The 20,903-nt window shown below is 41.5% G+C and overlaps 1 protein-coding gene and 1 pseudogene across 2 annotated transcripts; one reads left to right on the forward strand and one right to left on the reverse strand.

The window, feature by feature from the left end:
• Positions 1–1,161: 1,161 nt before the first annotated feature.
• flot1a (flotillin 1a) lies at positions 1,162–13,347 on the reverse strand. Of its 2 annotated transcripts, none has more exons than XM_034198904.1 (13): positions 13,112–13,347; positions 12,611–12,674; positions 12,229–12,304; positions 11,465–11,555; positions 10,261–10,404; positions 8,803–8,922; positions 6,136–6,231; positions 5,706–5,858; positions 5,428–5,609; positions 4,921–4,966; positions 4,654–4,791; positions 4,384–4,548; positions 1,162–2,106 (listed from the first exon to the last, which is right to left on the reverse strand). In XM_034198904.1, exons 2-13 carry the CDS (start codon positions 12,651–12,653, stop codon positions 2,086–2,088), a joined length of 1,275 nt encoding a protein of 424 aa, XP_034054795.1. In that variant the 5' UTR covers positions 12,654–12,674; positions 13,112–13,347; the 3' UTR covers positions 1,162–2,085. The 2 variants fall into 2 exon arrangements, with proteins under 2 accessions (XP_034054795.1, XP_034054796.1); XM_034198905.1 differs by having other exon boundaries at positions 11,997–12,304; positions 13,112–13,254.
• A 6,183-nt stretch (positions 13,348–19,530) lies between these two features.
• LOC117534675 lies at positions 19,531–20,311 on the forward strand (annotated as a pseudogene).
• The last annotated feature ends 592 nt before the right edge of the window (positions 20,312–20,903 follow it).

Consider the following 20,903-nt stretch of genomic DNA (forward strand, 5'->3'; position numbering starts at 1 on the left):
CTACCCACTTGCTCCACAAGCTACATCTTTATGAGAGCTGCTACATAAATGCCACAATAACCCAAATGGTGCCCCACTTCCCTTTAGGCATACAATACATGTAGTACACTGTACAAGTTTCAAGGGAGCCTGAACCACAAGTCTGAGTTTTTTTATAGCTTCCGTTTTAGCCAAGATCTGTTGGACTTTCAGCATATCATAATGCCTATAGTTGATCAATTAAGAGTTTCATTCTCTTATCATATTACATATATACATTGTATGTACTGTATGTTGTATAGATAGGCTGATTTACAGTGAGGTTAAAAGTACATAGATTTACATTTCTAGGCTTGCCAACAATATAATCATCTAGTAGAAAGGGCTGTAAAGTGACCATTGCAGTGCTCTGATGACAGTTCTAAAAAAATATCAACTAGTTAGTAACATGTTAAAGAGCTTAGGACATAAAGTCAAGGGAGATGGACATATGGGTGGGTTAGTATACAGTAAGTGAACATGCACAACTTTTGCTAATAATTTAAGTCACAGAGAAATGTGTGGCATGGGTCTGCTGCACTGCTTTTTGTATTATAATACTGGTATGCTTTGAGCAAAAGGGCTATTACAAATATTAACACTGATTCAGCAAGTGGACGTTAGTATGAATGGAGAACACACAAATAGAAAATAGAAATCAATGACAGATATAAAGAAAGTATGTAGTAATGGCATACATGTTAACACATTGCATTATCATTTTGATTACCTGTTTGCTTAGAGCAGGGGTGTCAAATTAAATTTCATCACGGGCCACATCAGCATTATGGTTGCACTCAAAGGGCCAGTTGTAACTTTAAGACTATATAAAAATACATATACAAATATTTAATATATATAAAATAATGTATTACATTATTGCCTCTGAATTGGATTATTATCGGATATGGTAATAACTTCATAATTAACTACGTCTGAAAGCAGAAGTCTAGGGAAAGTAATTGCAAGTCTCTTCAGTAAGAATGTCACAAAATGATTTAAAAAGAAAAGCCAAATTAAGACATTTTGGAAAAAAAATCTAATTCTGAGAAAAAGTCAAATTCTAAGAAAAAAAAGCATATTTTGAAGAAAAAAAAGTCAAATTCTGAGAAAAAAGTCAAATTTGAGATGCATTGTGGGACATGTAGTTTATGGGCAACGTGCTTCTGTAAAGTAGCATGTAACCGTATAATAAACATATTATATTCTTTGCAAGCTCTTGTGGGGCCACATAAAATGAAGTTGCGGGCCGGATTTGGCCCCCGGGCCTTGAGTTTGATACCCCTGGCTTAGACCATCCATGACAACTTGAAAAATCTAATTTCAAAATGATTACACTAATCAAATCCCATGATGAGGATGAGTGATGGCCATGACCACAGGCGGTGGTTTTGTCCTAGTATTAATTAGAGTATGACATGTTAGAAGGATTAGGAAATGAAGCCGTGTTTGTGTTACAAACTCATGTTAAGATGCACTTAAGGTTTGGCAGCAAGGCAGTGGACAGGCAGTTATGGAGGAGACATTTACAGTTAAACACAGACAGTGAAAGTGACTCAGACAAATAAATAATTCTCAATACAGTGACACAGACACACACAATGTGACATACTGCAGAGAGAAAAACAGGGATGAAAAGAAAAAGGAATTTTAAAATGAATGGGGGGAAAAAGTATGGGATACAAAGAGGCTTCTGTTAAAAGGTGTTGTTGCTAAGCATTTAAAAGTCTGGTAAAGTCAAAGTAAATTAAGTCACAGTCTGGGTTTTTTAAATAAAGTATGTGGAAGAATTGTAATTTGAATGTCATGGGATTATGCTAAATGTAATAAAAAAAAACAGTAGCCTATATAAAAACAACAACCGAGATAACAACAGTGACAGTAGCCAGAGGAGCACAGTACTTCAGATCACATAGAGCCGCGTATCGGTGATCAAATATGATATTTTCGCAACTCCGAATCACAGCTGAAGACTAAATGGGATCAGAGGAGAGAGGCTGTTAGTGTGAGCAGACTCATGCAAAGAGCTGGAGTGGATCTGTCTGGTCACCACACTGCTGTTTCTCTTCAGCCGGTACCTGAGGTCACCTGCAGGAAGAGGGCAAGAGAGGGAGAACTTTCTTTAAGTTCCATGTATCATTTCTTTGTATTAATAACACATTATAACTTAACCTTATTAGTTTAATATATTGTTAATATATTGTTGTTGTTTGGTATTTTTTTTGCACCATTGGTTAAAGTAACTCAACTATATTCGTATGAATTTGTCATACAATGAGAGAAGATGATCATAATTGAGTTGTTAACACAAAGCGTCACTAGTCGACTTGCCCGTGTTGGTTTTAATCTGTATTCTTTATTTATGTGACATTAGTATTTCATGTTTTATTCTGCTTTTCTGTTATGTGACATTTCTGTATTGTCTGTTTAAATGTTTTTTTTATGTGGTCTCTGTGCAGTCTAAAGGATGGAAATGTTGTTATAGTAATTGTGAATAAAATGTGGAAGAAAAAGTTATTTGCAATGGTAACACTTCACATAAAAATGTCCGTCGCCCAGACTATCCTGCTGTGTTGATTGTAATGGTAATATCTGTCCTACTCTCATTCTAGTTATGTGGTCTCACTGCCCTATATCAACCCATGATAAGAATAACTAGAGAATGCAATTCCTGAAGAAATTGCTAGTGGGAATGGTTTATGCTGAAAAGCTGACGCTAAACTGCTATGCTGAAATGTAATGTGTAAGAAGAAAGTGAAGAATTTAGATTGAAATGATACATGAACACTGGGTGCTTGAATGTGTGATGAGAGAAGAAAAGAAAGTGAAAAGCAGCAGAATATTTGAACTGCAAACTTTTGAACTAACTTGATGGCGAATTATCTGTCGCCATGGCAACGGCATTTGATGACACACCATAAAACGCTTAGATGCGTTGATGGCTGCATCGTTACCAAACCTGTGAAGTGTTGGGCCATTTCGAGCATTTGAACTGAAGTTGTGAGAAAACCGTGTTTCATAGTGAGCATTGTGTTGCCAAGGCAACGGCATTTGAAGAAATCTTAAAACTGTCAAATAGATGTTTTCACGGCTGGACACATGTCACATGTGAAGTTTGAGCACTTTAATAGGAGTTATAGCAATATAGCGTTTTACGGGCTGGGATGCGTTGCCATGGCAACAGCTTTTGAGGAAAACTCACTAATGGCACACAGACATGTTGAAGGCTGGACCATTAACCATTACCTGAAGTCTGCTGCTCTGAGCATGTGAGTTGGAGTGATGACATCATCGTGTTCCATGACACAGGTGTTTATATTTGAGCTAACGAGGTGTGCAGAGATCACAGGTTTCCATTGTTCTGAATGAGAGATAAACCTCTTACATGTGAACGTAAGAACCGTAACAGATATCGGTGAAATTTCAACGCGTGAAGCATGTCAAGGAACTTGAGCATCTCAAGTGTAATTTTTGTGTACTTTCGGGTTAATAATGTGGCCTTTTTGGCAGATTAACTAAAGGTGTGCGGCTGCTGCCGTGAGTAAAGATCAGCTTGAATTTACAATTGGCTTTAATGGAGACATGTTGAAAGTTTTTGTCACCTCATGCCCTCAAGAGGCATTTTGTTTAATTATTTTTGCCTAATTATTTTTCATTTTTCAAGCTACGAGATGTTTTCCTACATTTGTCATGAAAAAATTATGTCTCAGGAGTGTAGGGTTTGGGAATTATGGCAGGTTTGAAAACAAATATGAAGGCGAATTTCAAGCTGTCCTCCACTCTAGCTTTGAGATCACACACCTTATGGAGCTGGTCAATACACACTAATGTTAAAATCTGAAGAAGGGCTCTTTACCAAGGTCTGAACAATGTTTAATATCTCTAAAAGTATGAATCAGATTTAAAAGTTGTTTAACACGAATAATGTCAGAAAGATGTGTAACATTTTAAAGTTGGAATGAGGTTTCTGAGTGAAAGTATGAAGGAACAGTTAGCAGTTGAAGTCGCATGAAGATTTTTCAAGTCTGAAGAGTTTCTCCATTGACTTCCATGTTAAAAATGGGATGTATCTCTGGAATTATGAAAGTTATGAATGATAAAAGTAATAGCCATTTATTCCCGACCGAGCTGAACGTTTTGATGTTTGAACGGAGTTTCTGCGATGTTCAATGTGGGAGAAGAAGTGGCGCAAAATAACAAATAATTTTGTGCGTAGCATAACAGATAGTTGGAATGCTGTGTCAGCATTCCAACTAAACTATCATACAAATAAATAAATGAATGCTGCTTTTTTAAACATTCTTGCATCATCGAGACAGGACATGTATCAGCAGACCAGAGTCAGAAAAGTTATGGATGTGTTACCTGGGAGATGTTGACTCCGGTCAGTTTCTCCACGGCGGCGGGGAGGCGGACCATGATGTCCATCACCTCTCCTGACAGTTTGGCTGCGCCCACCTCCCCCCCCCCACTGGACACCATGGTGATCTTATTGGCTTCACACAGAGGCCGGCTGATCTCTTCTGCCATCTAGTGGGTGACACAGATCTTACCAAAAACTTTCAAATGAGGGTGTATACTGTATACAAAGTGTAAATGGCTGTTATGGAGCTTCATTATGGTGCCATCTCTCACCAGAGGCAGTTTCTCCAGCAGCATGTCCACCATGGCTCCATCCTTGTACTGTTGGAAGGCCTCTGCCTTCTTGGCCATCTGCTCCGCCTGAGCGCGACCTTTGGCCTCCACGGCAAACGCCTCGGCTTCACCTTTCATCTGAAGGAGACAAGGAACGTACTACCTTAGGGAACCACAAAGGGAAACTCCCATCCCAACATGATATCCACTTTGAACTATTTAGAAAGAGAGCGGAGATGGATTCAGCTGCAGAGATCTGTGACTCACCCTGATGGACTCGGCTTCAGCCTCCGCCTCCATGATCATCTTGAGACTGGACAAAGAGAGAAATGTAGAGTTATATAGAGACAGATGGTTCAGCCAGTCGTGAATTGGGTTTGTTTTCTTAAAAACTATTTGTCAGTGGCTGTAAAATACTCCACCCCGTCTTCTTTTAATCAGTGTGGGTAAGTACATGTATTCAATGTAGCTTTTTGAGCTTTTTTACGAGTGTTTATCAGTCCTGCAACTGTAAAGAATGTTTCCATATCATTCAGTTATACCTTACTACATTTTAAAAAGGCAAATATTGTTTTACTTCACTGCATTTCTTTGACAACTCTAGTTGCCTGTTACTTTGAAGATTCAGATCTATAGTCTTTCATAACCCTTCAACAACAGAGATTGTAAAACACAGGGGGTTAAATCTCAGTACTAAAACTGAAAGGCCGCCTGCCCTTCACAACACCTCACTGTAGTTTCAGAAGAGCAGCTGTTAGTGAACTTGAGTCTCACCGCTGAGCTTCAGCCAGCTTCTCCAGGCGGTACCGCTCAGCGTCTGCAGGTTTCTTCACCTTGGCCTCCAGCTCCTTCTCCCTACGGGTGATCTCCTGCTCCTGCAGCATGATCTGCTGCGTGCGCTCCACCACCTGGACCTGCATTTTCTCCTCCTCTATGCGCTGCTTCGTCTTGGCCACCTGGAAGACACACAGTACATGATTCATGTAGTATTTCGTACAGCTTTAAATCCGGTCAGGTTCCACTGAACAAACTCTTTTGAACCTCCTGTGTACCTGCAGCTGGTAGGCCATCTCCGACTCCGCCTTCTTAGTGTTCACCTCCAGGTCATAGGCTGCCTTCTTCAGCTCATAGTCCCTCTGAGCCCTCGCCATGTCGATCTCATTCTTGTACTGAGCCGAGACTTTCTCCTGCATCGCATGAGCCTCCTGCAGGGACGCAGAGACGAACAGAGTAAGGAGGCGGAAAATAGGGATCAACGGTAATCACTCTTGTGAATCATATATTAGCATACAAATGCTAAAAGTAGCAACAACAATTTTGACGGTTAACTGAGCAGAACAGATTTAGGAAAAAATGACTAAAAACTGATTTCTACAGAGAAGATGATCATCACAATATAAAGAAACCCGGTTTATGTCCTGATTTACATTTTGAGAGGAACAACAATATCCTGTGGGATGGGGGCCACGTGATATATCTCACCCTGATCACAGCATCTCTCTTGTTCTTGGCCTCTCCAATGCGGGCGTCCTTCTGAACCTGGGCTGTTCGAGCCTTCCCCAGTGAATGCAGATAATCCTGAGCACCAGAAAGAGATGTTAGTTGTGCGATCTTCATTCACTGAACAAAAATATAAACGCAACACTTTTGTTTTTGCTCCCATTTTTCATGAGATGAACTCAAAGATCTAAAACATTTTCTATATACATAAAATAACCATTTCTCTCAAATATTGTTCACAAATCTGAAAAAATCTGTGATAGTGAGCACTTCTCCTTTGCCGAGATAATCCATCCCACCATCACAGGTGTGGCATATCAAGATGCTGATTAGACAGCATGATTATTGCACAGGTGTGCCTTAGGCTGGCCACAATAAAAGGCCACTCTGAAACGTGCAGTTTTGCTTTATTGGGGGGGTCTGGGGGGGTCCGAAAACTGGTCAGTATCTGGTGTGACCACCATTTGCCTCACGCAGTGCAACACATCTCCTTCGCATAGAGTTGATCAGGTTGATGATTGTGGCCTGTGGAATGTTGGTCCACTCCTCTTCAATGGCTGTGCCAAGTTGCTGGATATTGGCAGGAACTGGAACACGCTGTCGTATACGCCGATCCAGAGCATCCCAAACATGCTCAATGGGTGACATGTCCGGTGAGTATGCTGGCCATGCAAGAACTGGGATGTTTTCAGCCTCCAGGAATTGTGTACAGATCCTTGCAACATGGGGCCGTGCATTATCATGCTGCAACATGAGGTGATGGTCGTGGATGAATGGCACAACAATGGGCCTCAGGATCTCGTCACGGTATCTCTGTGCATTCACAATGCCATCAATAAAATGCACCTGTGTTCGTTGTCCATAACATACGCCTGCCCATACCATAACCCCACCACCACGATGGGCCACTCAATTCACAACATTGACATCAGAAAACCGCTCACCCACACACGCTGTCTGCCATCTGCCCTGAACAGTGAAAACCGGGATTCATCCGTGAAGAGAACACCTCTCCAACGTGCCAGACGCCATCGAATGTGAGCATTTGCCCACTCAAGTCGGTTACGACGACGAACCGGAGTCAGGTCGAGACCCCGATGAGGACGACGAGCATGCAGATGAGCTTCCCTGAGACGGTTTCTGACAGTTTGTGCAGAAATTCTTTGGTTATGCAAACCGATTGTTGCAGCAGCTGTCTGAGTGGCTGGTCTCAGACGATCTTGGAGGTGAACATGCTGGATGTAGATTCCTGGGCTGGTGTGGTTACACGTTGTCTGCGGTTGTGAGGCCGGTTGGATGTACTGCCAAATTCTCTGAAACGCCTTTGGAGACAGTTTATGGTAGAGAAATGAACATTCAATTCACGGGCAACAGCTCTGGTGGACATTCCTGCTGTCAGCATGCCAATTGCACGCTCCCTCAAAACTTGCGACATCTGTGGCATTGTGCTGTGTGATAAAACTGAACATTTCAGAGTGGCCTTTTATTGTGGCCAGCCTAAGGCACACCTGTGCAATAATCATGCTGTCTAATCAGCATCTTGATATGCCACACCTGTGAGGTGGGATGGATTATCTCGGCAAAGGAGAAGTGCTCACTATCACAGATTTTTTCAGATTTGTGAACAATATTTGAGAGAAATGGTTATTTTGTGTATATAGAAAATGTTTTAGATCTTTGAGTTCATCTCATGAAAAATGGGAGCAAAAACAAAAGTGTTGCATTTATATTTTTGTTCAGTGTAACTTAACCAAGATACATCATCATTTTTGCTGCAGCTCTTTCTGTTGACAACAAACCCATACACCACAATCACCACCTTCCAGTGTTACTCTCTGCTATATAACATGTGCAATATTATTATTATTAATAATGTTCTATAATAACGTGCAATTACGTATCTGCCACTACGACTTTTTGCACTGTTAATATTTACATTAATTATGTGACCGTCTATGTTTCCTGCACCGTTAGTGTACAGTTTTATTATCATGCTGCTGTGTTTATTGTATTTTTGTAACTCTGGCACAACAATTTCCTTCGGGATAAATAAAGTCCTATCTTATCTTATCTCTTATGCCTCCGCCAACCTGTCGAGATATGTTTGATGATCTAATCAGTTCTTCCTTGTGGCCATGTGGACTGTTAGGCCACATTTTGGAGGATTTTTTTCAATCTATCCCTGAGAGATCGCACACACTACTCTTGACCTTTGACCCTCAAATTCTAACCAGTTTATTCATAAGTGAGAGTGTGTGTCTAAGCTATTCCCTCAAGGCGTCCTAGAGATATCGCGTACACGTGAATGAGAGGCACTGACAATCATATGGCCAAACATAATGCCTCCTGCCTTGGCTTGTAATGGCTCGGGGCAAAATATAGTGAGATGTGCACGTTGATGGCCAGTGTCAACTTTTGGTGTGCAATTATTTTCCTTGAATTAGAAGGTAAATTGGTCGTCAATTTGTTTAAAAGAATAAAAGGACCCTGGCAAACAAACAGCAAATAAACATCATTCATTCATTAATCAAACGTTTTTTTAGTGGACGTCAGATTCAAATGGCTAGTGAAGGGCTAGCCGACAAAGAGTTGCAATTATACATTTGGAAAAAGACACATTAATAAAGATATGAGAAGATAAGTGGGTACCTGGTCGTCGTGAACGTCTTTGAGCGTGTAGCTGACCACGCTGATGCCCATGTTGACCAGGTCAGAGGAGGCCACCTTAAAAACCTGCTCCGAGAACTTCTTCCTGTCCTTGTAGATCTCCTGTAGGAGGAAGAAGTTCAGTGTCTCTCAAGGTCATGAAAGCATCAGAACTATACAAGCTATTATTTCAGATATTCAACCTTGTTAGAATCAATGTGACATAAACAAACCTTTAACATGAGCTTTTCCATCTTATACTCACTGAATGCAACTAAGAACAATGACATATTTGAAACCGAGTACATTTACAAGGCAAGTTTATTTTAAGTTAAAGCCTTTTATTGTCATTATACAAAAAGTACAACGAGATTCAGAGTGCAACTCTGTCCCAGTGTGCAAAAACTAGACATACATAACATTAAAAACACGGCAGTAGGACAGACAACATAAGCAATCATACAGGGGGAATACATAGTTAAAGATATTGATATAAAAATAGTATATCATTTTTAAAGTGCATTCAAAGTGTGTATATGTGTGGAGATGGTTACGGTTATTGCATTAAGTGTGGTGGTTGAGCAGCCTGACGGCCCAGGGGTAGAAACTGTTTTTGAGTCTGTTTGTCCGTGACTTGAAGCTCCTGTCTCTCCTCCCAGAAGGCAGGAGAGAGAACAGTCTGTGACCTGGGTGAGAGCTGTCCTTTATTCTTTTGCTCTGCTGAGGCAGCGGGAGGTGGACATGTGTTCCAGAGAGGGCAGGGGGCAGCCGATGGTTTTCTCTGCCATCCTGATCACTCTCTGCAGGGCTTTCTTGTCCGCAGCTGAGCATCCTGCATACCACACAGAGATGGAGTATGACAGCACGCTCTCGATGGTCGCCCGGTAGAAGGACACCAGCAGCTTCTTGTTGAGTCTGTTTCTCCGAAGCACCCACTGGAAGTGAAGTTGCTGCTGGGCCTTCTTAACTGCTGCAGTGGTGTGTGCTGTCCAGCTGAGGCTCTCCAAAATGTGTACCCCCAGGAACGTAAAGGTGGAGACCCTCCACTCTCTCTCCATTGAGGTGAAGGGGGGCGGGTTCTGGACGGTGTTTTCTGAAGTCTATAATGATTTCTTTTGTTTTGCTTACAGGTTGATACAGGTTGTTTGCTGAACACCACGCAGACAGCTTCTGGATCTCGTCTCTGTATGCCGACTCGCCGTCTCCCTTATATATTTGACCGACCACAGTGGTGTCATCTGCACATTTTATAACGGAGTTGGAGGGGTGAATGGGAGAGCAGTCGTGTAGAGTAGAGGGCTCAGCACGCAGCCCTGCGGTGAGCCAGTGCAGAGGGTGCGGGTGGAGGAGCAATAAGGGTCTATTTTCACTGTCTGAGGACGGTCTGTTAGGAAATTGTTTATCCAGGCGCATATGAAGGTAGTAGGTTTTTGAATCCCTTCGTTTAATTAACACCCTTACCTCCACAGTCAGGTGGGCGATGATGGCCCGCTGGTGTCCCTCCAGCGTCTCCAAGGCGATCTGAGCGATCTCTGCTTCTGACTTCCCCATGAACATTTGGCAAGCTGCAGCCAGCATCTGTTTGTTCTGACCCTGGATCTTCATCTGTGGGAAAAAGCAACGTTTTTAATATTAAAACTGAAAAATATTGCTGTGTTCTTTCCCCATGGCAGCTCTTTTTCTATGCAAACCAATACCAGACACTCTGATAATAAAACAATCATAATAATAGCAAGTAGTGCTTGGAAATGTACCAATATGAGGACTACATATCTGCATTAATTTTGTAATTACATTTAATTTAGCTGACGCTTTTATCCAAAGCGACTTACAATAAGTGCATTCGACCAAGAAGATACAAACTTGAGGAGAACAGAATCATATAAGTACATCATGTTTCATAGAGCCAAAACATTTCAAGTGCTACTCAACTGGCTTTAGATAAGCCAGTCCTTTGTTAGTATGTAAGTGCTTTATTAGTATATAAGTGGTTTTTATTTTGTTTTGTTTTCATTTTATTGCTCGAAGTGGTAATATCACACAAGTTGAATTAAAAGCTGCATTATAATAAATAGTGTTCTGTACTTACCCGACTCTGTATTATTTGCTTTTAGCCACTTAAGGCATTGCAGCCACATTCCTGAAGATTATTTATCAAAAACCTCATTGTGTAAATAGTAGTCACCCCTACAACATCTTGGCAATATCAATATTGAGGTATTTTGTCACAAGATATTGTGATATTTGAATCTGTTGTTACATTTGCCTGAAGTACATACAAATAGGAAAATGATTGACTAATGCTGAGATTTGAAAAGCTACAACAGGCTCCCATCTGCCACATTTACTATCTGTTTTTCTCTCTTCTCTTTATCACTGTTTTAATATTTTTTGTAAGGCACTTTGAAATGTGCTATATAAATGAATTTGCCTTGTTTGGTGAATGTAACTTTCGAAGAGATGAGGATGAGCCATAATGAACAAACTCACTGAGTGTATACACAAACCTTGCCTCTTTATTATAAAGTGTATCCGGGTTAAGATGTAAACGGACTGTTTTTTCCCTTCTGATGACCCTAAGGGACTATTTGTCCTTTACTCTAGACCTTTCCCCCTAGGAAACTCCCTCCTGCTGATCCCTCTGCAGGAGGGATGCCCCACTGACCTGGGCTATCCCGGTGACGGAGACAGGCACCCCATGGCGGGTGTACACTTTATCGCTCTTCACATTCAGAGTCAGCGTGTTCAGAGAAATCCTGGAGAAAGGCAGGGTGAGACAGAAAGGAAATGATGATTATTGATTTAATATCTACTGCCCTAATGGTATACATTAAGGTTATTTCCGCTATGTACTCCTATTGAGATTCCAGCTAAAGAAAAAAGGCCTGTCCTGCCTGCAGGCTTGATCGATATCAAATTGCTGTTGTGAGATGTTAGTTGTAGACAAACAGGTAAGCAATGGTTTGTGTAAAAAATGAATTACATTATTAGACAAGAAAATGATGCTCCTAATCATTTGTATCTGCTAAGGAGGAGGAATATGACCACCGTTTCCAGGAGTCCATCAATCATCCTGGGATTTTGATCACATTTGGTGATGACTTGTATATGGTTTGTTAGTTACCTTTCAATAAAATATCCTGTAGTGCAAGCTAATCTTCTTTGCCAAACCAGGTCAGTTAAAAACATGACATTACATTGCATTTAGCCGCTGCATTCTGGATGAGCTGCAGAGGTCGGATGGCACATGCAGGTAGACCAGCCAGGAGGGAGTTTCAGTAGTCTAGGCGTGAGAGTCTAGGCGAGAGTTGTCGTAGTCTAGGCGTGAGAGTCTCGGCGTGAGTTGCAGTAGTCTAGGCGTGAGATGAAAAAGCACCAATGTCAGGAATAAAGATGGACAGAAAACAGTAAACATTCATATTTGCCGACCTCTGTAACTGCTGGATGCACGGGATGACGAACACTCGGCCTCCAGGTATCATCAGTGGAGGAGAACGACAAAACCCTGGGACACATAAAAGATCGAGCAGAGCCTCAAGTCAGACGTCAAAGGTTGAGTGATGTGAACAAAATATTGCAACATCAAGTTGTTATAGTATTAGATGTTGTAGCATGTTCTACTTCAAAATAAGACAGCCAACTGGATAAATAGAAATACTAATCTCTGCTAACAAAATGATCAACTAGATAATGTTAAATATTTGTTAAGCCCCATTTTGAATGGATGGAAATGAATGAAAAGCAAGAATGATACATTTGATTATGGTCTTTTTTTGATGAAGAAAGATGATTTATATAGGCCTAATTGTACCTGACACCACCATAGCCTCGTTAGGACCACAGGTGTAGAACATGATGGCTGATCCTCTTTCAAACTGAAAAGGAAAGAAAGTTGTGGAATAAAATAAAATAAAAATACTGAGTCACTATTAAATTCCCACCTTGCAAACACTCAATTTAATAAAATAAGTGTTTGGACATCTTCTATACAAACACATGTGTATTATTATATTAAAATATAAGGCCTCAAAAAGTAGCCGTTGTATGTACTGTAACTTGGCTTGGGTATCTGAGAGCAGACCAGCATGGATAGAATATAATTTACACAAATGTTACGCAGTAAAAATGGTCTAAAAGCCATTGAAATAACTGGAAACCCCACACATTAGAGCAGTAAGAGAAATGTGTGTTATATTACTATGTGCATTTTGCTGGCGGCTAGCTGTTTAACCATTAACTCAATCAATTTGACTATGTATGTTTACAATCGACAATGGCTGTGGATAGAGACGTCAAATAGAGACACACTTACCGGCTAGAAAATAAATGATGTAGTTTATGTAGAGTAAGGTGATAATGGTGGAATAAATAGCGGTCTGTTTTGGGAACAATTATTGTAATTTAGTCCCAGGTGACGTTTATTCGCGTTTGACAGCAGCTGAGATGATGCGTCCATGAACACAACATTGCAGCTCAGTGGTTTTTATTCAGCACGCCATCTCTCACCCTGTGAGCGGCCGCCATCTTGTGGCGGAGTGGATAACTGCAACTAACACACTGTTTATTTTGGGAAGCATGTTCAGTGCTTTGCTACATTCATGTGCTTCCCTTCTTAAAACAGTGGTGTAAAAACTACAATCTTGTACTTAAACCAAAGTAGCATTACATAATTGTAGAAATACCATAACAAGTAAAAGCCTGGTATTCAAACGTCTACACTGCTTTTGGGAATGAGTAATTATTGAACCCCTCTGGAGAACAAACGTATTTGTGTAGGTTTTCCTTGACTTGTTTGTATAGTGTATATTTAGGTTTGTATGCACTTTGCTATACAAAGTTGGAAAAAAAGTGTGCAAAAAAACTTAGGGTGATCTAAAATATACACAATAGGCTACGACGCCAAAATCAGGTTGACAAGTTATTTTCTTCATTATAAAATATACAAATATCTACCCATTCTATTCTTCTTTACTCTATTGTTTCATTTAATTTAGCTGGGCATCAAACTTATGCTTCATATAGGCTCCAACGGGACAGTGATGACAAAATCCTTCTTCTTTTCCGTTCCTTGAAAGAAAACTCTGTCCTTTCAGCCAATCAGCACCGGGGCTCCAACAACTTCAGCCAATCATTACCGTGCTCAGAGTGACGGCCGCATCCCAACACTTTAGCCCCGCCTGCAGGATTGTCCCACCGTGCAGTGCAGCCTTCAGCCTGCCTGTCAGTTGGTCAGCAGCACCTCTATCTCTGTGCCAACACTTTACTCATCACCAAATTACAGCCGTCATGAGGGCAATTGTGCACATCCAGGCCGGCCAGTGCGGGAACCAGATTGGTGCAAAGGTAAGAAAAACATCAACCCTTTTTTTTTTTTCATGATTAGCAACTAAGTTAGTTGCTTTCTTGTCAAGACATGTATATGGCATTCTTAACACTTTTAAAGAGGCCTTTCTTTTGTTGTATGTTATGAGAAAAAATCAACTGCTTCACCATAAATATCTACACCTGTATATTATTTATTGTAAGGCAAGGCAAGGGCAAGGCAAGGCAAGGTAAGTTTATTTATATAGCACTTTTCAACACAAGGCAATTCAAAGTGCTTTACAAAAAATGAAAGACATTAAGAAAAAGGCAGAGAAAGAATTGTAAGGATATAATGGCCCTTTATTTGCACTCCATCCTGTTGTTTCATAGACTCATTAAAACATTTAATGTGTTCATGTTTCTCTGCTAGATCGCAAATGTGATCACTTGTTTAATATGTCTTTTTCATTTTGAGTAACAGACATAGCAAATGTTCCACAACAATCTTTGTTGAACAAGAAAGTATCATCTTTATAGCCTACCCTTAAGAAACAATACTTAAATTAGTATTTCTTTAAGTTGTAGGTTTTTTTTGTCACCAACATGATTTGTTTTCAGTGCAAGCTACATTATCTAAAGCAGGGGTTCTCAAAGTGCGGCCCGCGGGCCAATGGCGGCCCTCGGAAATGTTTCTGGCGGCCCGCGATAGTTAATGTGACACGCTGAAATGCATGCGTTATATTTTAATCCTCCATGGTTGTATCTAGTAAGAAGTAGAATGAGTAGCTTTCCAGCGGTATCTCCTGTGAGACTGTAACCAGGGCACAGCAGCCAATATGGCCGCTCAAAGCAGCTTGACTTTACACTGTGTGGGATTGGTGGATTTGTGTGTCCGTCAAGGAAATCTCGGCCGGCAGCCATCATCGTCTGAAATGACCAATGGACATCGAGAAATCACTAAGGGCCTACCCACCAAGTAAAAAAAACATAAACCACGTGTCTCCCATTAGTTTACATATGTGAGGAGAGAGAGAGAGACAGAGAAAATGGCTAAAAAAAACTTTACAGTTGCCGACTTCGCTAGAGATTTTTTTCGCTAGCAGCAGTGAAGATAGAGCCTCAGAACCTGAAGTCTTCGACTCTTCTGAAGAAGCAGAATACAAAGACAACAACAAGGATCCATTTGGACATGGGTAAGTGTAAATATTACAGTAATAGTGTACTGGCAATGTGTGGGGAATACCGCGAAAATGAACAATAGGTTTATTGATATATATTTTGTATCGATAGTCATGAACTTTTTATTGGAACAAAATAGACTCTCCATTAGCAAACGTTTACTCTGTGTTAACGTTATTTTGGTGTGTAAAAGTGAGATTACATGTGTAGATGATTAAATTAATCATGTATTCGTCCCACAACGGAGACATTTACAGTGACATGTTTTTGCCATCGATTATTTTTATCATACTGTTCTGTACAGATGAGACTTTGTCATAGATTTATTTACATGTGTGCCTGTTATTATTTTACCGTCCTGTACAGATGAGACTTTGTAATCAGATGTAGCCTATGTATATGTGTTTCTGTGATTTTATACTGAATGTAAAGTAACTGGAAATACCTGTCTGTGTGTGTGTGTGTGCGCGTGTGAGAGAGAGATCGAGAGAGACTCCTTCTGCAACCTCCCAAACTCTCCATCTGCGGCTGCCACCAGGTCAAGATACACCTCAGCACAAAGGCTCCACCACAGCCATCACCTTCAACCCAGCCAGCAAGGAGGTCTCGTGGAGGTCTCGTATAGCACTTGTACCCCCCACCTACACAGCAGCCCATGCACCATCACCCCCACCTACACAGCAGCCAGACCCACTGTCTTGGAAGACAGACAAAGACCTTGACACTGTCTTGACATTTATAATGAATAGTTGGTTGAAAGTTCTGATGTTCAATATTGTAAATAGTGAGATTTCCCAGTTTCTTATATTTATATAAATAGTTGGTTGAAAAAAACATATTTATAATAAATTATTGGTTGAAAAAAAAAGGTTGAATGCTCAATTTGTATTTGTACACATCACATGAACCTTGGTATGTAATATGAAGTCATTATTCAGTCCTAATGTATCTCAGTTCCTGCTGTGGTGAAAGTAGAGTGATAAACACCTGTTTCACTCAAAATTTGAATTTAATGTTTTTCATTTTAGACATGAATAACACATTTATATACAGTGTAATTCAAATATTTCACTGCTTTTGTGATCCTAGGACTTTGGTAACCAAATCTAAAACACCAAAACAATTCGATCACATGAGTAAATTTGTGTTTTCACAAGAGTTTTGAAGATTTTCCAAAAATCGGATTTCACATTTTAAGCTTTTGAGCTACTTATCTCATCAAACAGTGCTCTAAGGTGAGCAATATGCATATATAGCAAGACCAGAGATTGTCCTGAACATTTTGATATTTAACACATGGGGTGCCATGTTAGAAAAAATACATTTAAAAGGTGATTTAAGAAAACATCTAAAAATCGAGAAAATACCCTTAGACTCCAGAGGGTTAAGAATGGTAAAACTGCGCCCCCTGGGTTGTCATTCCTAAATTATGAATGACAGCTTGTGGAAAGTTTGCTAGACTACTGGTTGCATGGCAATTAGGCATCTCGCGAGTTGCGGTAATTGGTTAGTACAATAAAGAAAGGATTTGTTTTGGAATTATTTTGTGTTCCGTTTTTTCTTCAATCCAATATTGGGTACCTAAATTGGCCCTCACTTATCAAAAACTTTGAGAACCCCTGATCTAAAGGAAATGTATGTGGCACTTTTATTACACATTTAATTTTAACATGGCTTTTGCTCACATTTATCAGTAAAACTGTGAAATAACATTCAAGTCACAATCAAAATGGAAATTAAAAACAAGAACCACACTTAATCCTATTGTGGGTGATAAACTACTGTAAGTACCTGACTGATACAAAGGGGCAGACAGAATCAATGTTGAATGATCTCAGTGAAGTGAATAATATAAAAGCACCACAAAGTACAGTAAAGTCTACCCATAGCCCAACAAGCACTCTAAACTAGTTTGTATTGTAGTGTTTAATATAGTGGGTGAAACAATAGAAGATTGAAGCTACTATAGCCAACCAGAAAGAACAGCCAATAGGATTTCTGGGATGAGAACTAATCATATCTTGTCTATGAATGCAGCAATTCACACATTAGGAACTGTTGACAAAACAGTGGCTTATGTTTATCCGCAATTAATGAAGCGGGCCAGACTGCAGCAGAGGCGCAGGACCAGCTGCTGTCGTCCGCCCAGAGGGCAGGGTCTATGTCCCTGAGGAAAAAAGACAAGTAGAAAACAAGAGGGAGAAAAGAAAGGAGAACTTTGCTGAGGCAGTGCGGAGGAACGCAGCAGGAGGGGGCTGTAAGGAGGGGGGGGGGAGATAACAAGTGGATCAGTGTCTGCCCTAAGAGCACAGAAGAGGTCATTTAAATAGCTGCTCACATGCACTGTAAACTCAATAAACCTTGTTTACACATGGCGCTACAATTATAAAGTAATTATCTGCTAAATTAAAATAATGTTATCGGCATTTATTATGCAGCTCTTTAAACGTCCTGTTCCTTCAGTTCCTAGACATCCACTGTCAGTCAAAAACACTTGACTCAGCAGTGGCTCAGTCAGTAGGGGCTTGGACTGTGAGCCGTAGGGCTGCCGGTTCAAGTCCCCGAACAGACCTAAATATGGAGTGTGGACTGTTACTTTGAGTAGGTCCCAGTTCAATCAATCAATCAATCAATTAATCAATCAATCAATGTTTATGTAGGCCTACATAGCCCAATATCACAAATGCTACATTTGTCTCAGTGGACTTCACAGTTTGTACAGAATATCAGTATGACAATACGACACCCTCTGTCCTTAGACCCTCACATCGTACAAGGAAAAACTTCCGGAGAAAAACCTACAGTTTAAAGAGGAAAATGGGAGAAACCCATTTATGGCAGTTCACCTCCTGGGCCCTGCCGTGGTGCCCTTGAGCAAGGCACCGGACAACCCCCTCCCCCCCACTCCCATTGCTCCCCGGGCGCTGTGCAATAGCTGCCCACTGCTCCTAGTACTAGACTCCTGGTACTAGGATGGGTTAAATGCAGAGAACACATTTCACTGTGTGCGCTGTGTGCTCTGCATGTGTGACCATTAAAGAGGGTTTCATCCCTCCGATTCAATTCGATAATTAATTAATTTAACAAATGAGTTGGCAAATATTTTGATAATCCACGTTTGATCGCCATTTTTTAAGTGAAATACTTTTTAACTTTTGGACTGTTAGTTTGGAAAAGACATCCCTTTTGGCTCTGGGATTTTATAACAGCTATTTTTTACTAGAGTTAGGGTTAACAGATCATAAGATGTTATGTTGAGTTACACCAGTACAGTAATCAAGTACACAATTAGTCATTTATTTACATATGTATTGCAGAGCATGATAATGCTGGTGCTGGGGTTGTATGCGGGGTAACTCAACATATGGGGGTGACTCAAACTCCACGACTCGATGGCCCTGATCTGTGAAAACAAGTGGAGGATTTAATGAGGCTGAGGTCATCCTCATTTCACAATGGATTAACTCTGCTTGAATTCACTCACTTAGCCAATCCAACCTAAATATGTTGCTAGCGTCTGACGTATAACTTATTAAAGATACAATACAATGTTACTTCAAACAGGTTTTGGTACTTGTTCCTGTTGCACATTTTAGTGCTAGTGTGAAACCCAAATGTACATCACATGTATATTAAGCCAGAATCAGTCAATGTAAGTGTTTCATTTAGTAAATTATGTCATTGTTCAGTGCTCGCCCAAGGCCAAAGATGGAGAGTGAAGATTAAAAATAAGATTTACTTGCCCTCCAATCTGTTACCTCTCTCACACACACCACACGCACGCACACACACACACACACACACACACACACACACACACACACACACACACACACACACACACACACACACACACACACACACACACACACACACACACACACACACACACACACACACACAGATCAGCACAACTTGTGGCTGGTAAAGAAAATCCTCGCCCAAGGCCAAAGATGGAGAGTGAAGATTAAAAATAAGATTTACTTGCCCTCCAATCTGTTACCTCTCTCACACACACCACACGCACGCACGCACGCACCCACACACACACACACACACACACACACACACACACACACACACACACACACACACACACACACACACACACACACACACACACACACACACACACACACACACACACACACACACACACACACACACACACACACACACACACACACACACTCAATGAAGGTCTTTAAACAGCAGAACGGGCTAAATCCAGAGAAGGCTCAACTCCTTCTTCCGTTTTTGTCCTGCTTTTAAAACCCCATGGACTTTGCTGGCCTGGTAGAGAACACTGATGAGACCTGCTGCATTGACAACGAAGCCCTTTATGACATTTGCTTCTGCACCCTCAAACTCACCACCTCCACCAACGGCGACCTCAACCACCTGGTGTCGGCCACCATGAGCGGGGTCACCACCTGCCTGCGTTTCCCCAGCCAGCTGAACACTGATCTGAGGAAACTGGCTGTCAACATGGTGCCCTTCCCCGTCTCCACTTCTTCATGCCAGGCTTCACCCCCTGACCAACAGGGGGAGCCAGCAGTTCCGCGCCCTCACGTTGCCCGAGCTCACCCAGCAGGTGTTCAATGCCAAAAACATGATGGCCGCCTGCGACCCACGCCACGGACGCTACCTGACGGTGGCCGCCGTGTTCCGAGGCCGCATGTCCATGAAGGAAGTGGACGAGCAGATGCTGAACGTGCAGAACAAGAACAGCAGATACTTCGTGGAGTCGTCCCAAACAACGTGAAGACGGCCGTCTGCGACATCCCGCCAAGCGGCCTCAAGATGGCCGTCACCTTCATCGGCAACAGCACGGCCATCCAGGAGCTGTTCAAACGCATCTCAGAGCAGTTCACTGCCATGTTCCGCCAGCATGGACGAGATGGAGTTCACCGAGGCGGAGAGCAACAGGAACGACCTGGTTTCTCAATCTCGAGTATACGCTTGCTTGGTAGCACATGTCTTCCGAGCGTCTTGCTTCAGAAGCAAGGCAAGAATACTTCCTGGCATTCGGAAAACAAAGAGTGGAACAGGCTAGCAAGTGTGCAGGTGTGCATCACATGAGAAGCCCCGCCTTACATTTTTCGCCACAGATTTGGGGAAATTGGTCCGTGCGCAAAGCAATGTGGGGATTTTAAGACCGTGGAGTCTACACATGTGCAGCCTCGAAATTTCTCGCTATGAAGTACGCCGGGCTCGGTAGAATTCCAAGTATGCTGGACATTGGAACAGTACTTCGGCGGCACTCGATGACGTAGTATGCTTGAAATAGTGGCTCTGGAGCAGCTTTACTCGAGATTGAGAAACACCCACAGTGTTTATTGTCATGTCTCGTTTTCCATTTCCTGTTTTATTTTGTACTTACCTCTTGTCTTTCATTTCAGGCCCTGTTTCTTCCTCTCCTTGTGTGTTGTTCCCACCATCATCAGTATCTGCCCCTGATTGTTTCCACCTGTTCCCACTCACCTCGTGTTTAAATATTCCTGTCTCTCCCCTGTCCTGTGTCAGTTCGTCTTGTTTGTTTCTCCGAATGGTCGTGCCAAGCCTCAGCTCAGAAAGGATCACTTTCACTCATGTCATGTTAGTTTTGTTAATTTTGTAGG

This window comes from Gymnodraco acuticeps, unplaced genomic scaffold (genome assembly GCF_902827175.1).
Source record: "Gymnodraco acuticeps unplaced genomic scaffold, fGymAcu1.1, whole genome shotgun sequence".
Lineage (NCBI taxonomy): Eukaryota > Metazoa > Chordata > Actinopteri > Perciformes > Bathydraconidae > Gymnodraco > Gymnodraco acuticeps.

Excerpts from the sequence above, each read along its gene's own strand:
- flot1a (XM_034198904.1), bottom strand. The coding sequence starts at position 12,653 with ATGTTCTACACCTGTGGTCCTAACGAGGCTATGGTGGTGTCAG. Across the intron at positions 11,556-12,228 it reads TGCATCCAGCAGTTACAGAG|GATTTCTCTGAACACGCTGA; the intron begins GTCGGCAAATAT and ends GCCTTTCTCCAG. Across the intron at positions 5,859-6,135 it reads AGAGAGATGCTGTGATCAGG|GAGGCTCATGCGATGCAGGA; the intron begins GTGAGATATATC and ends GCGTCCCTGCAG.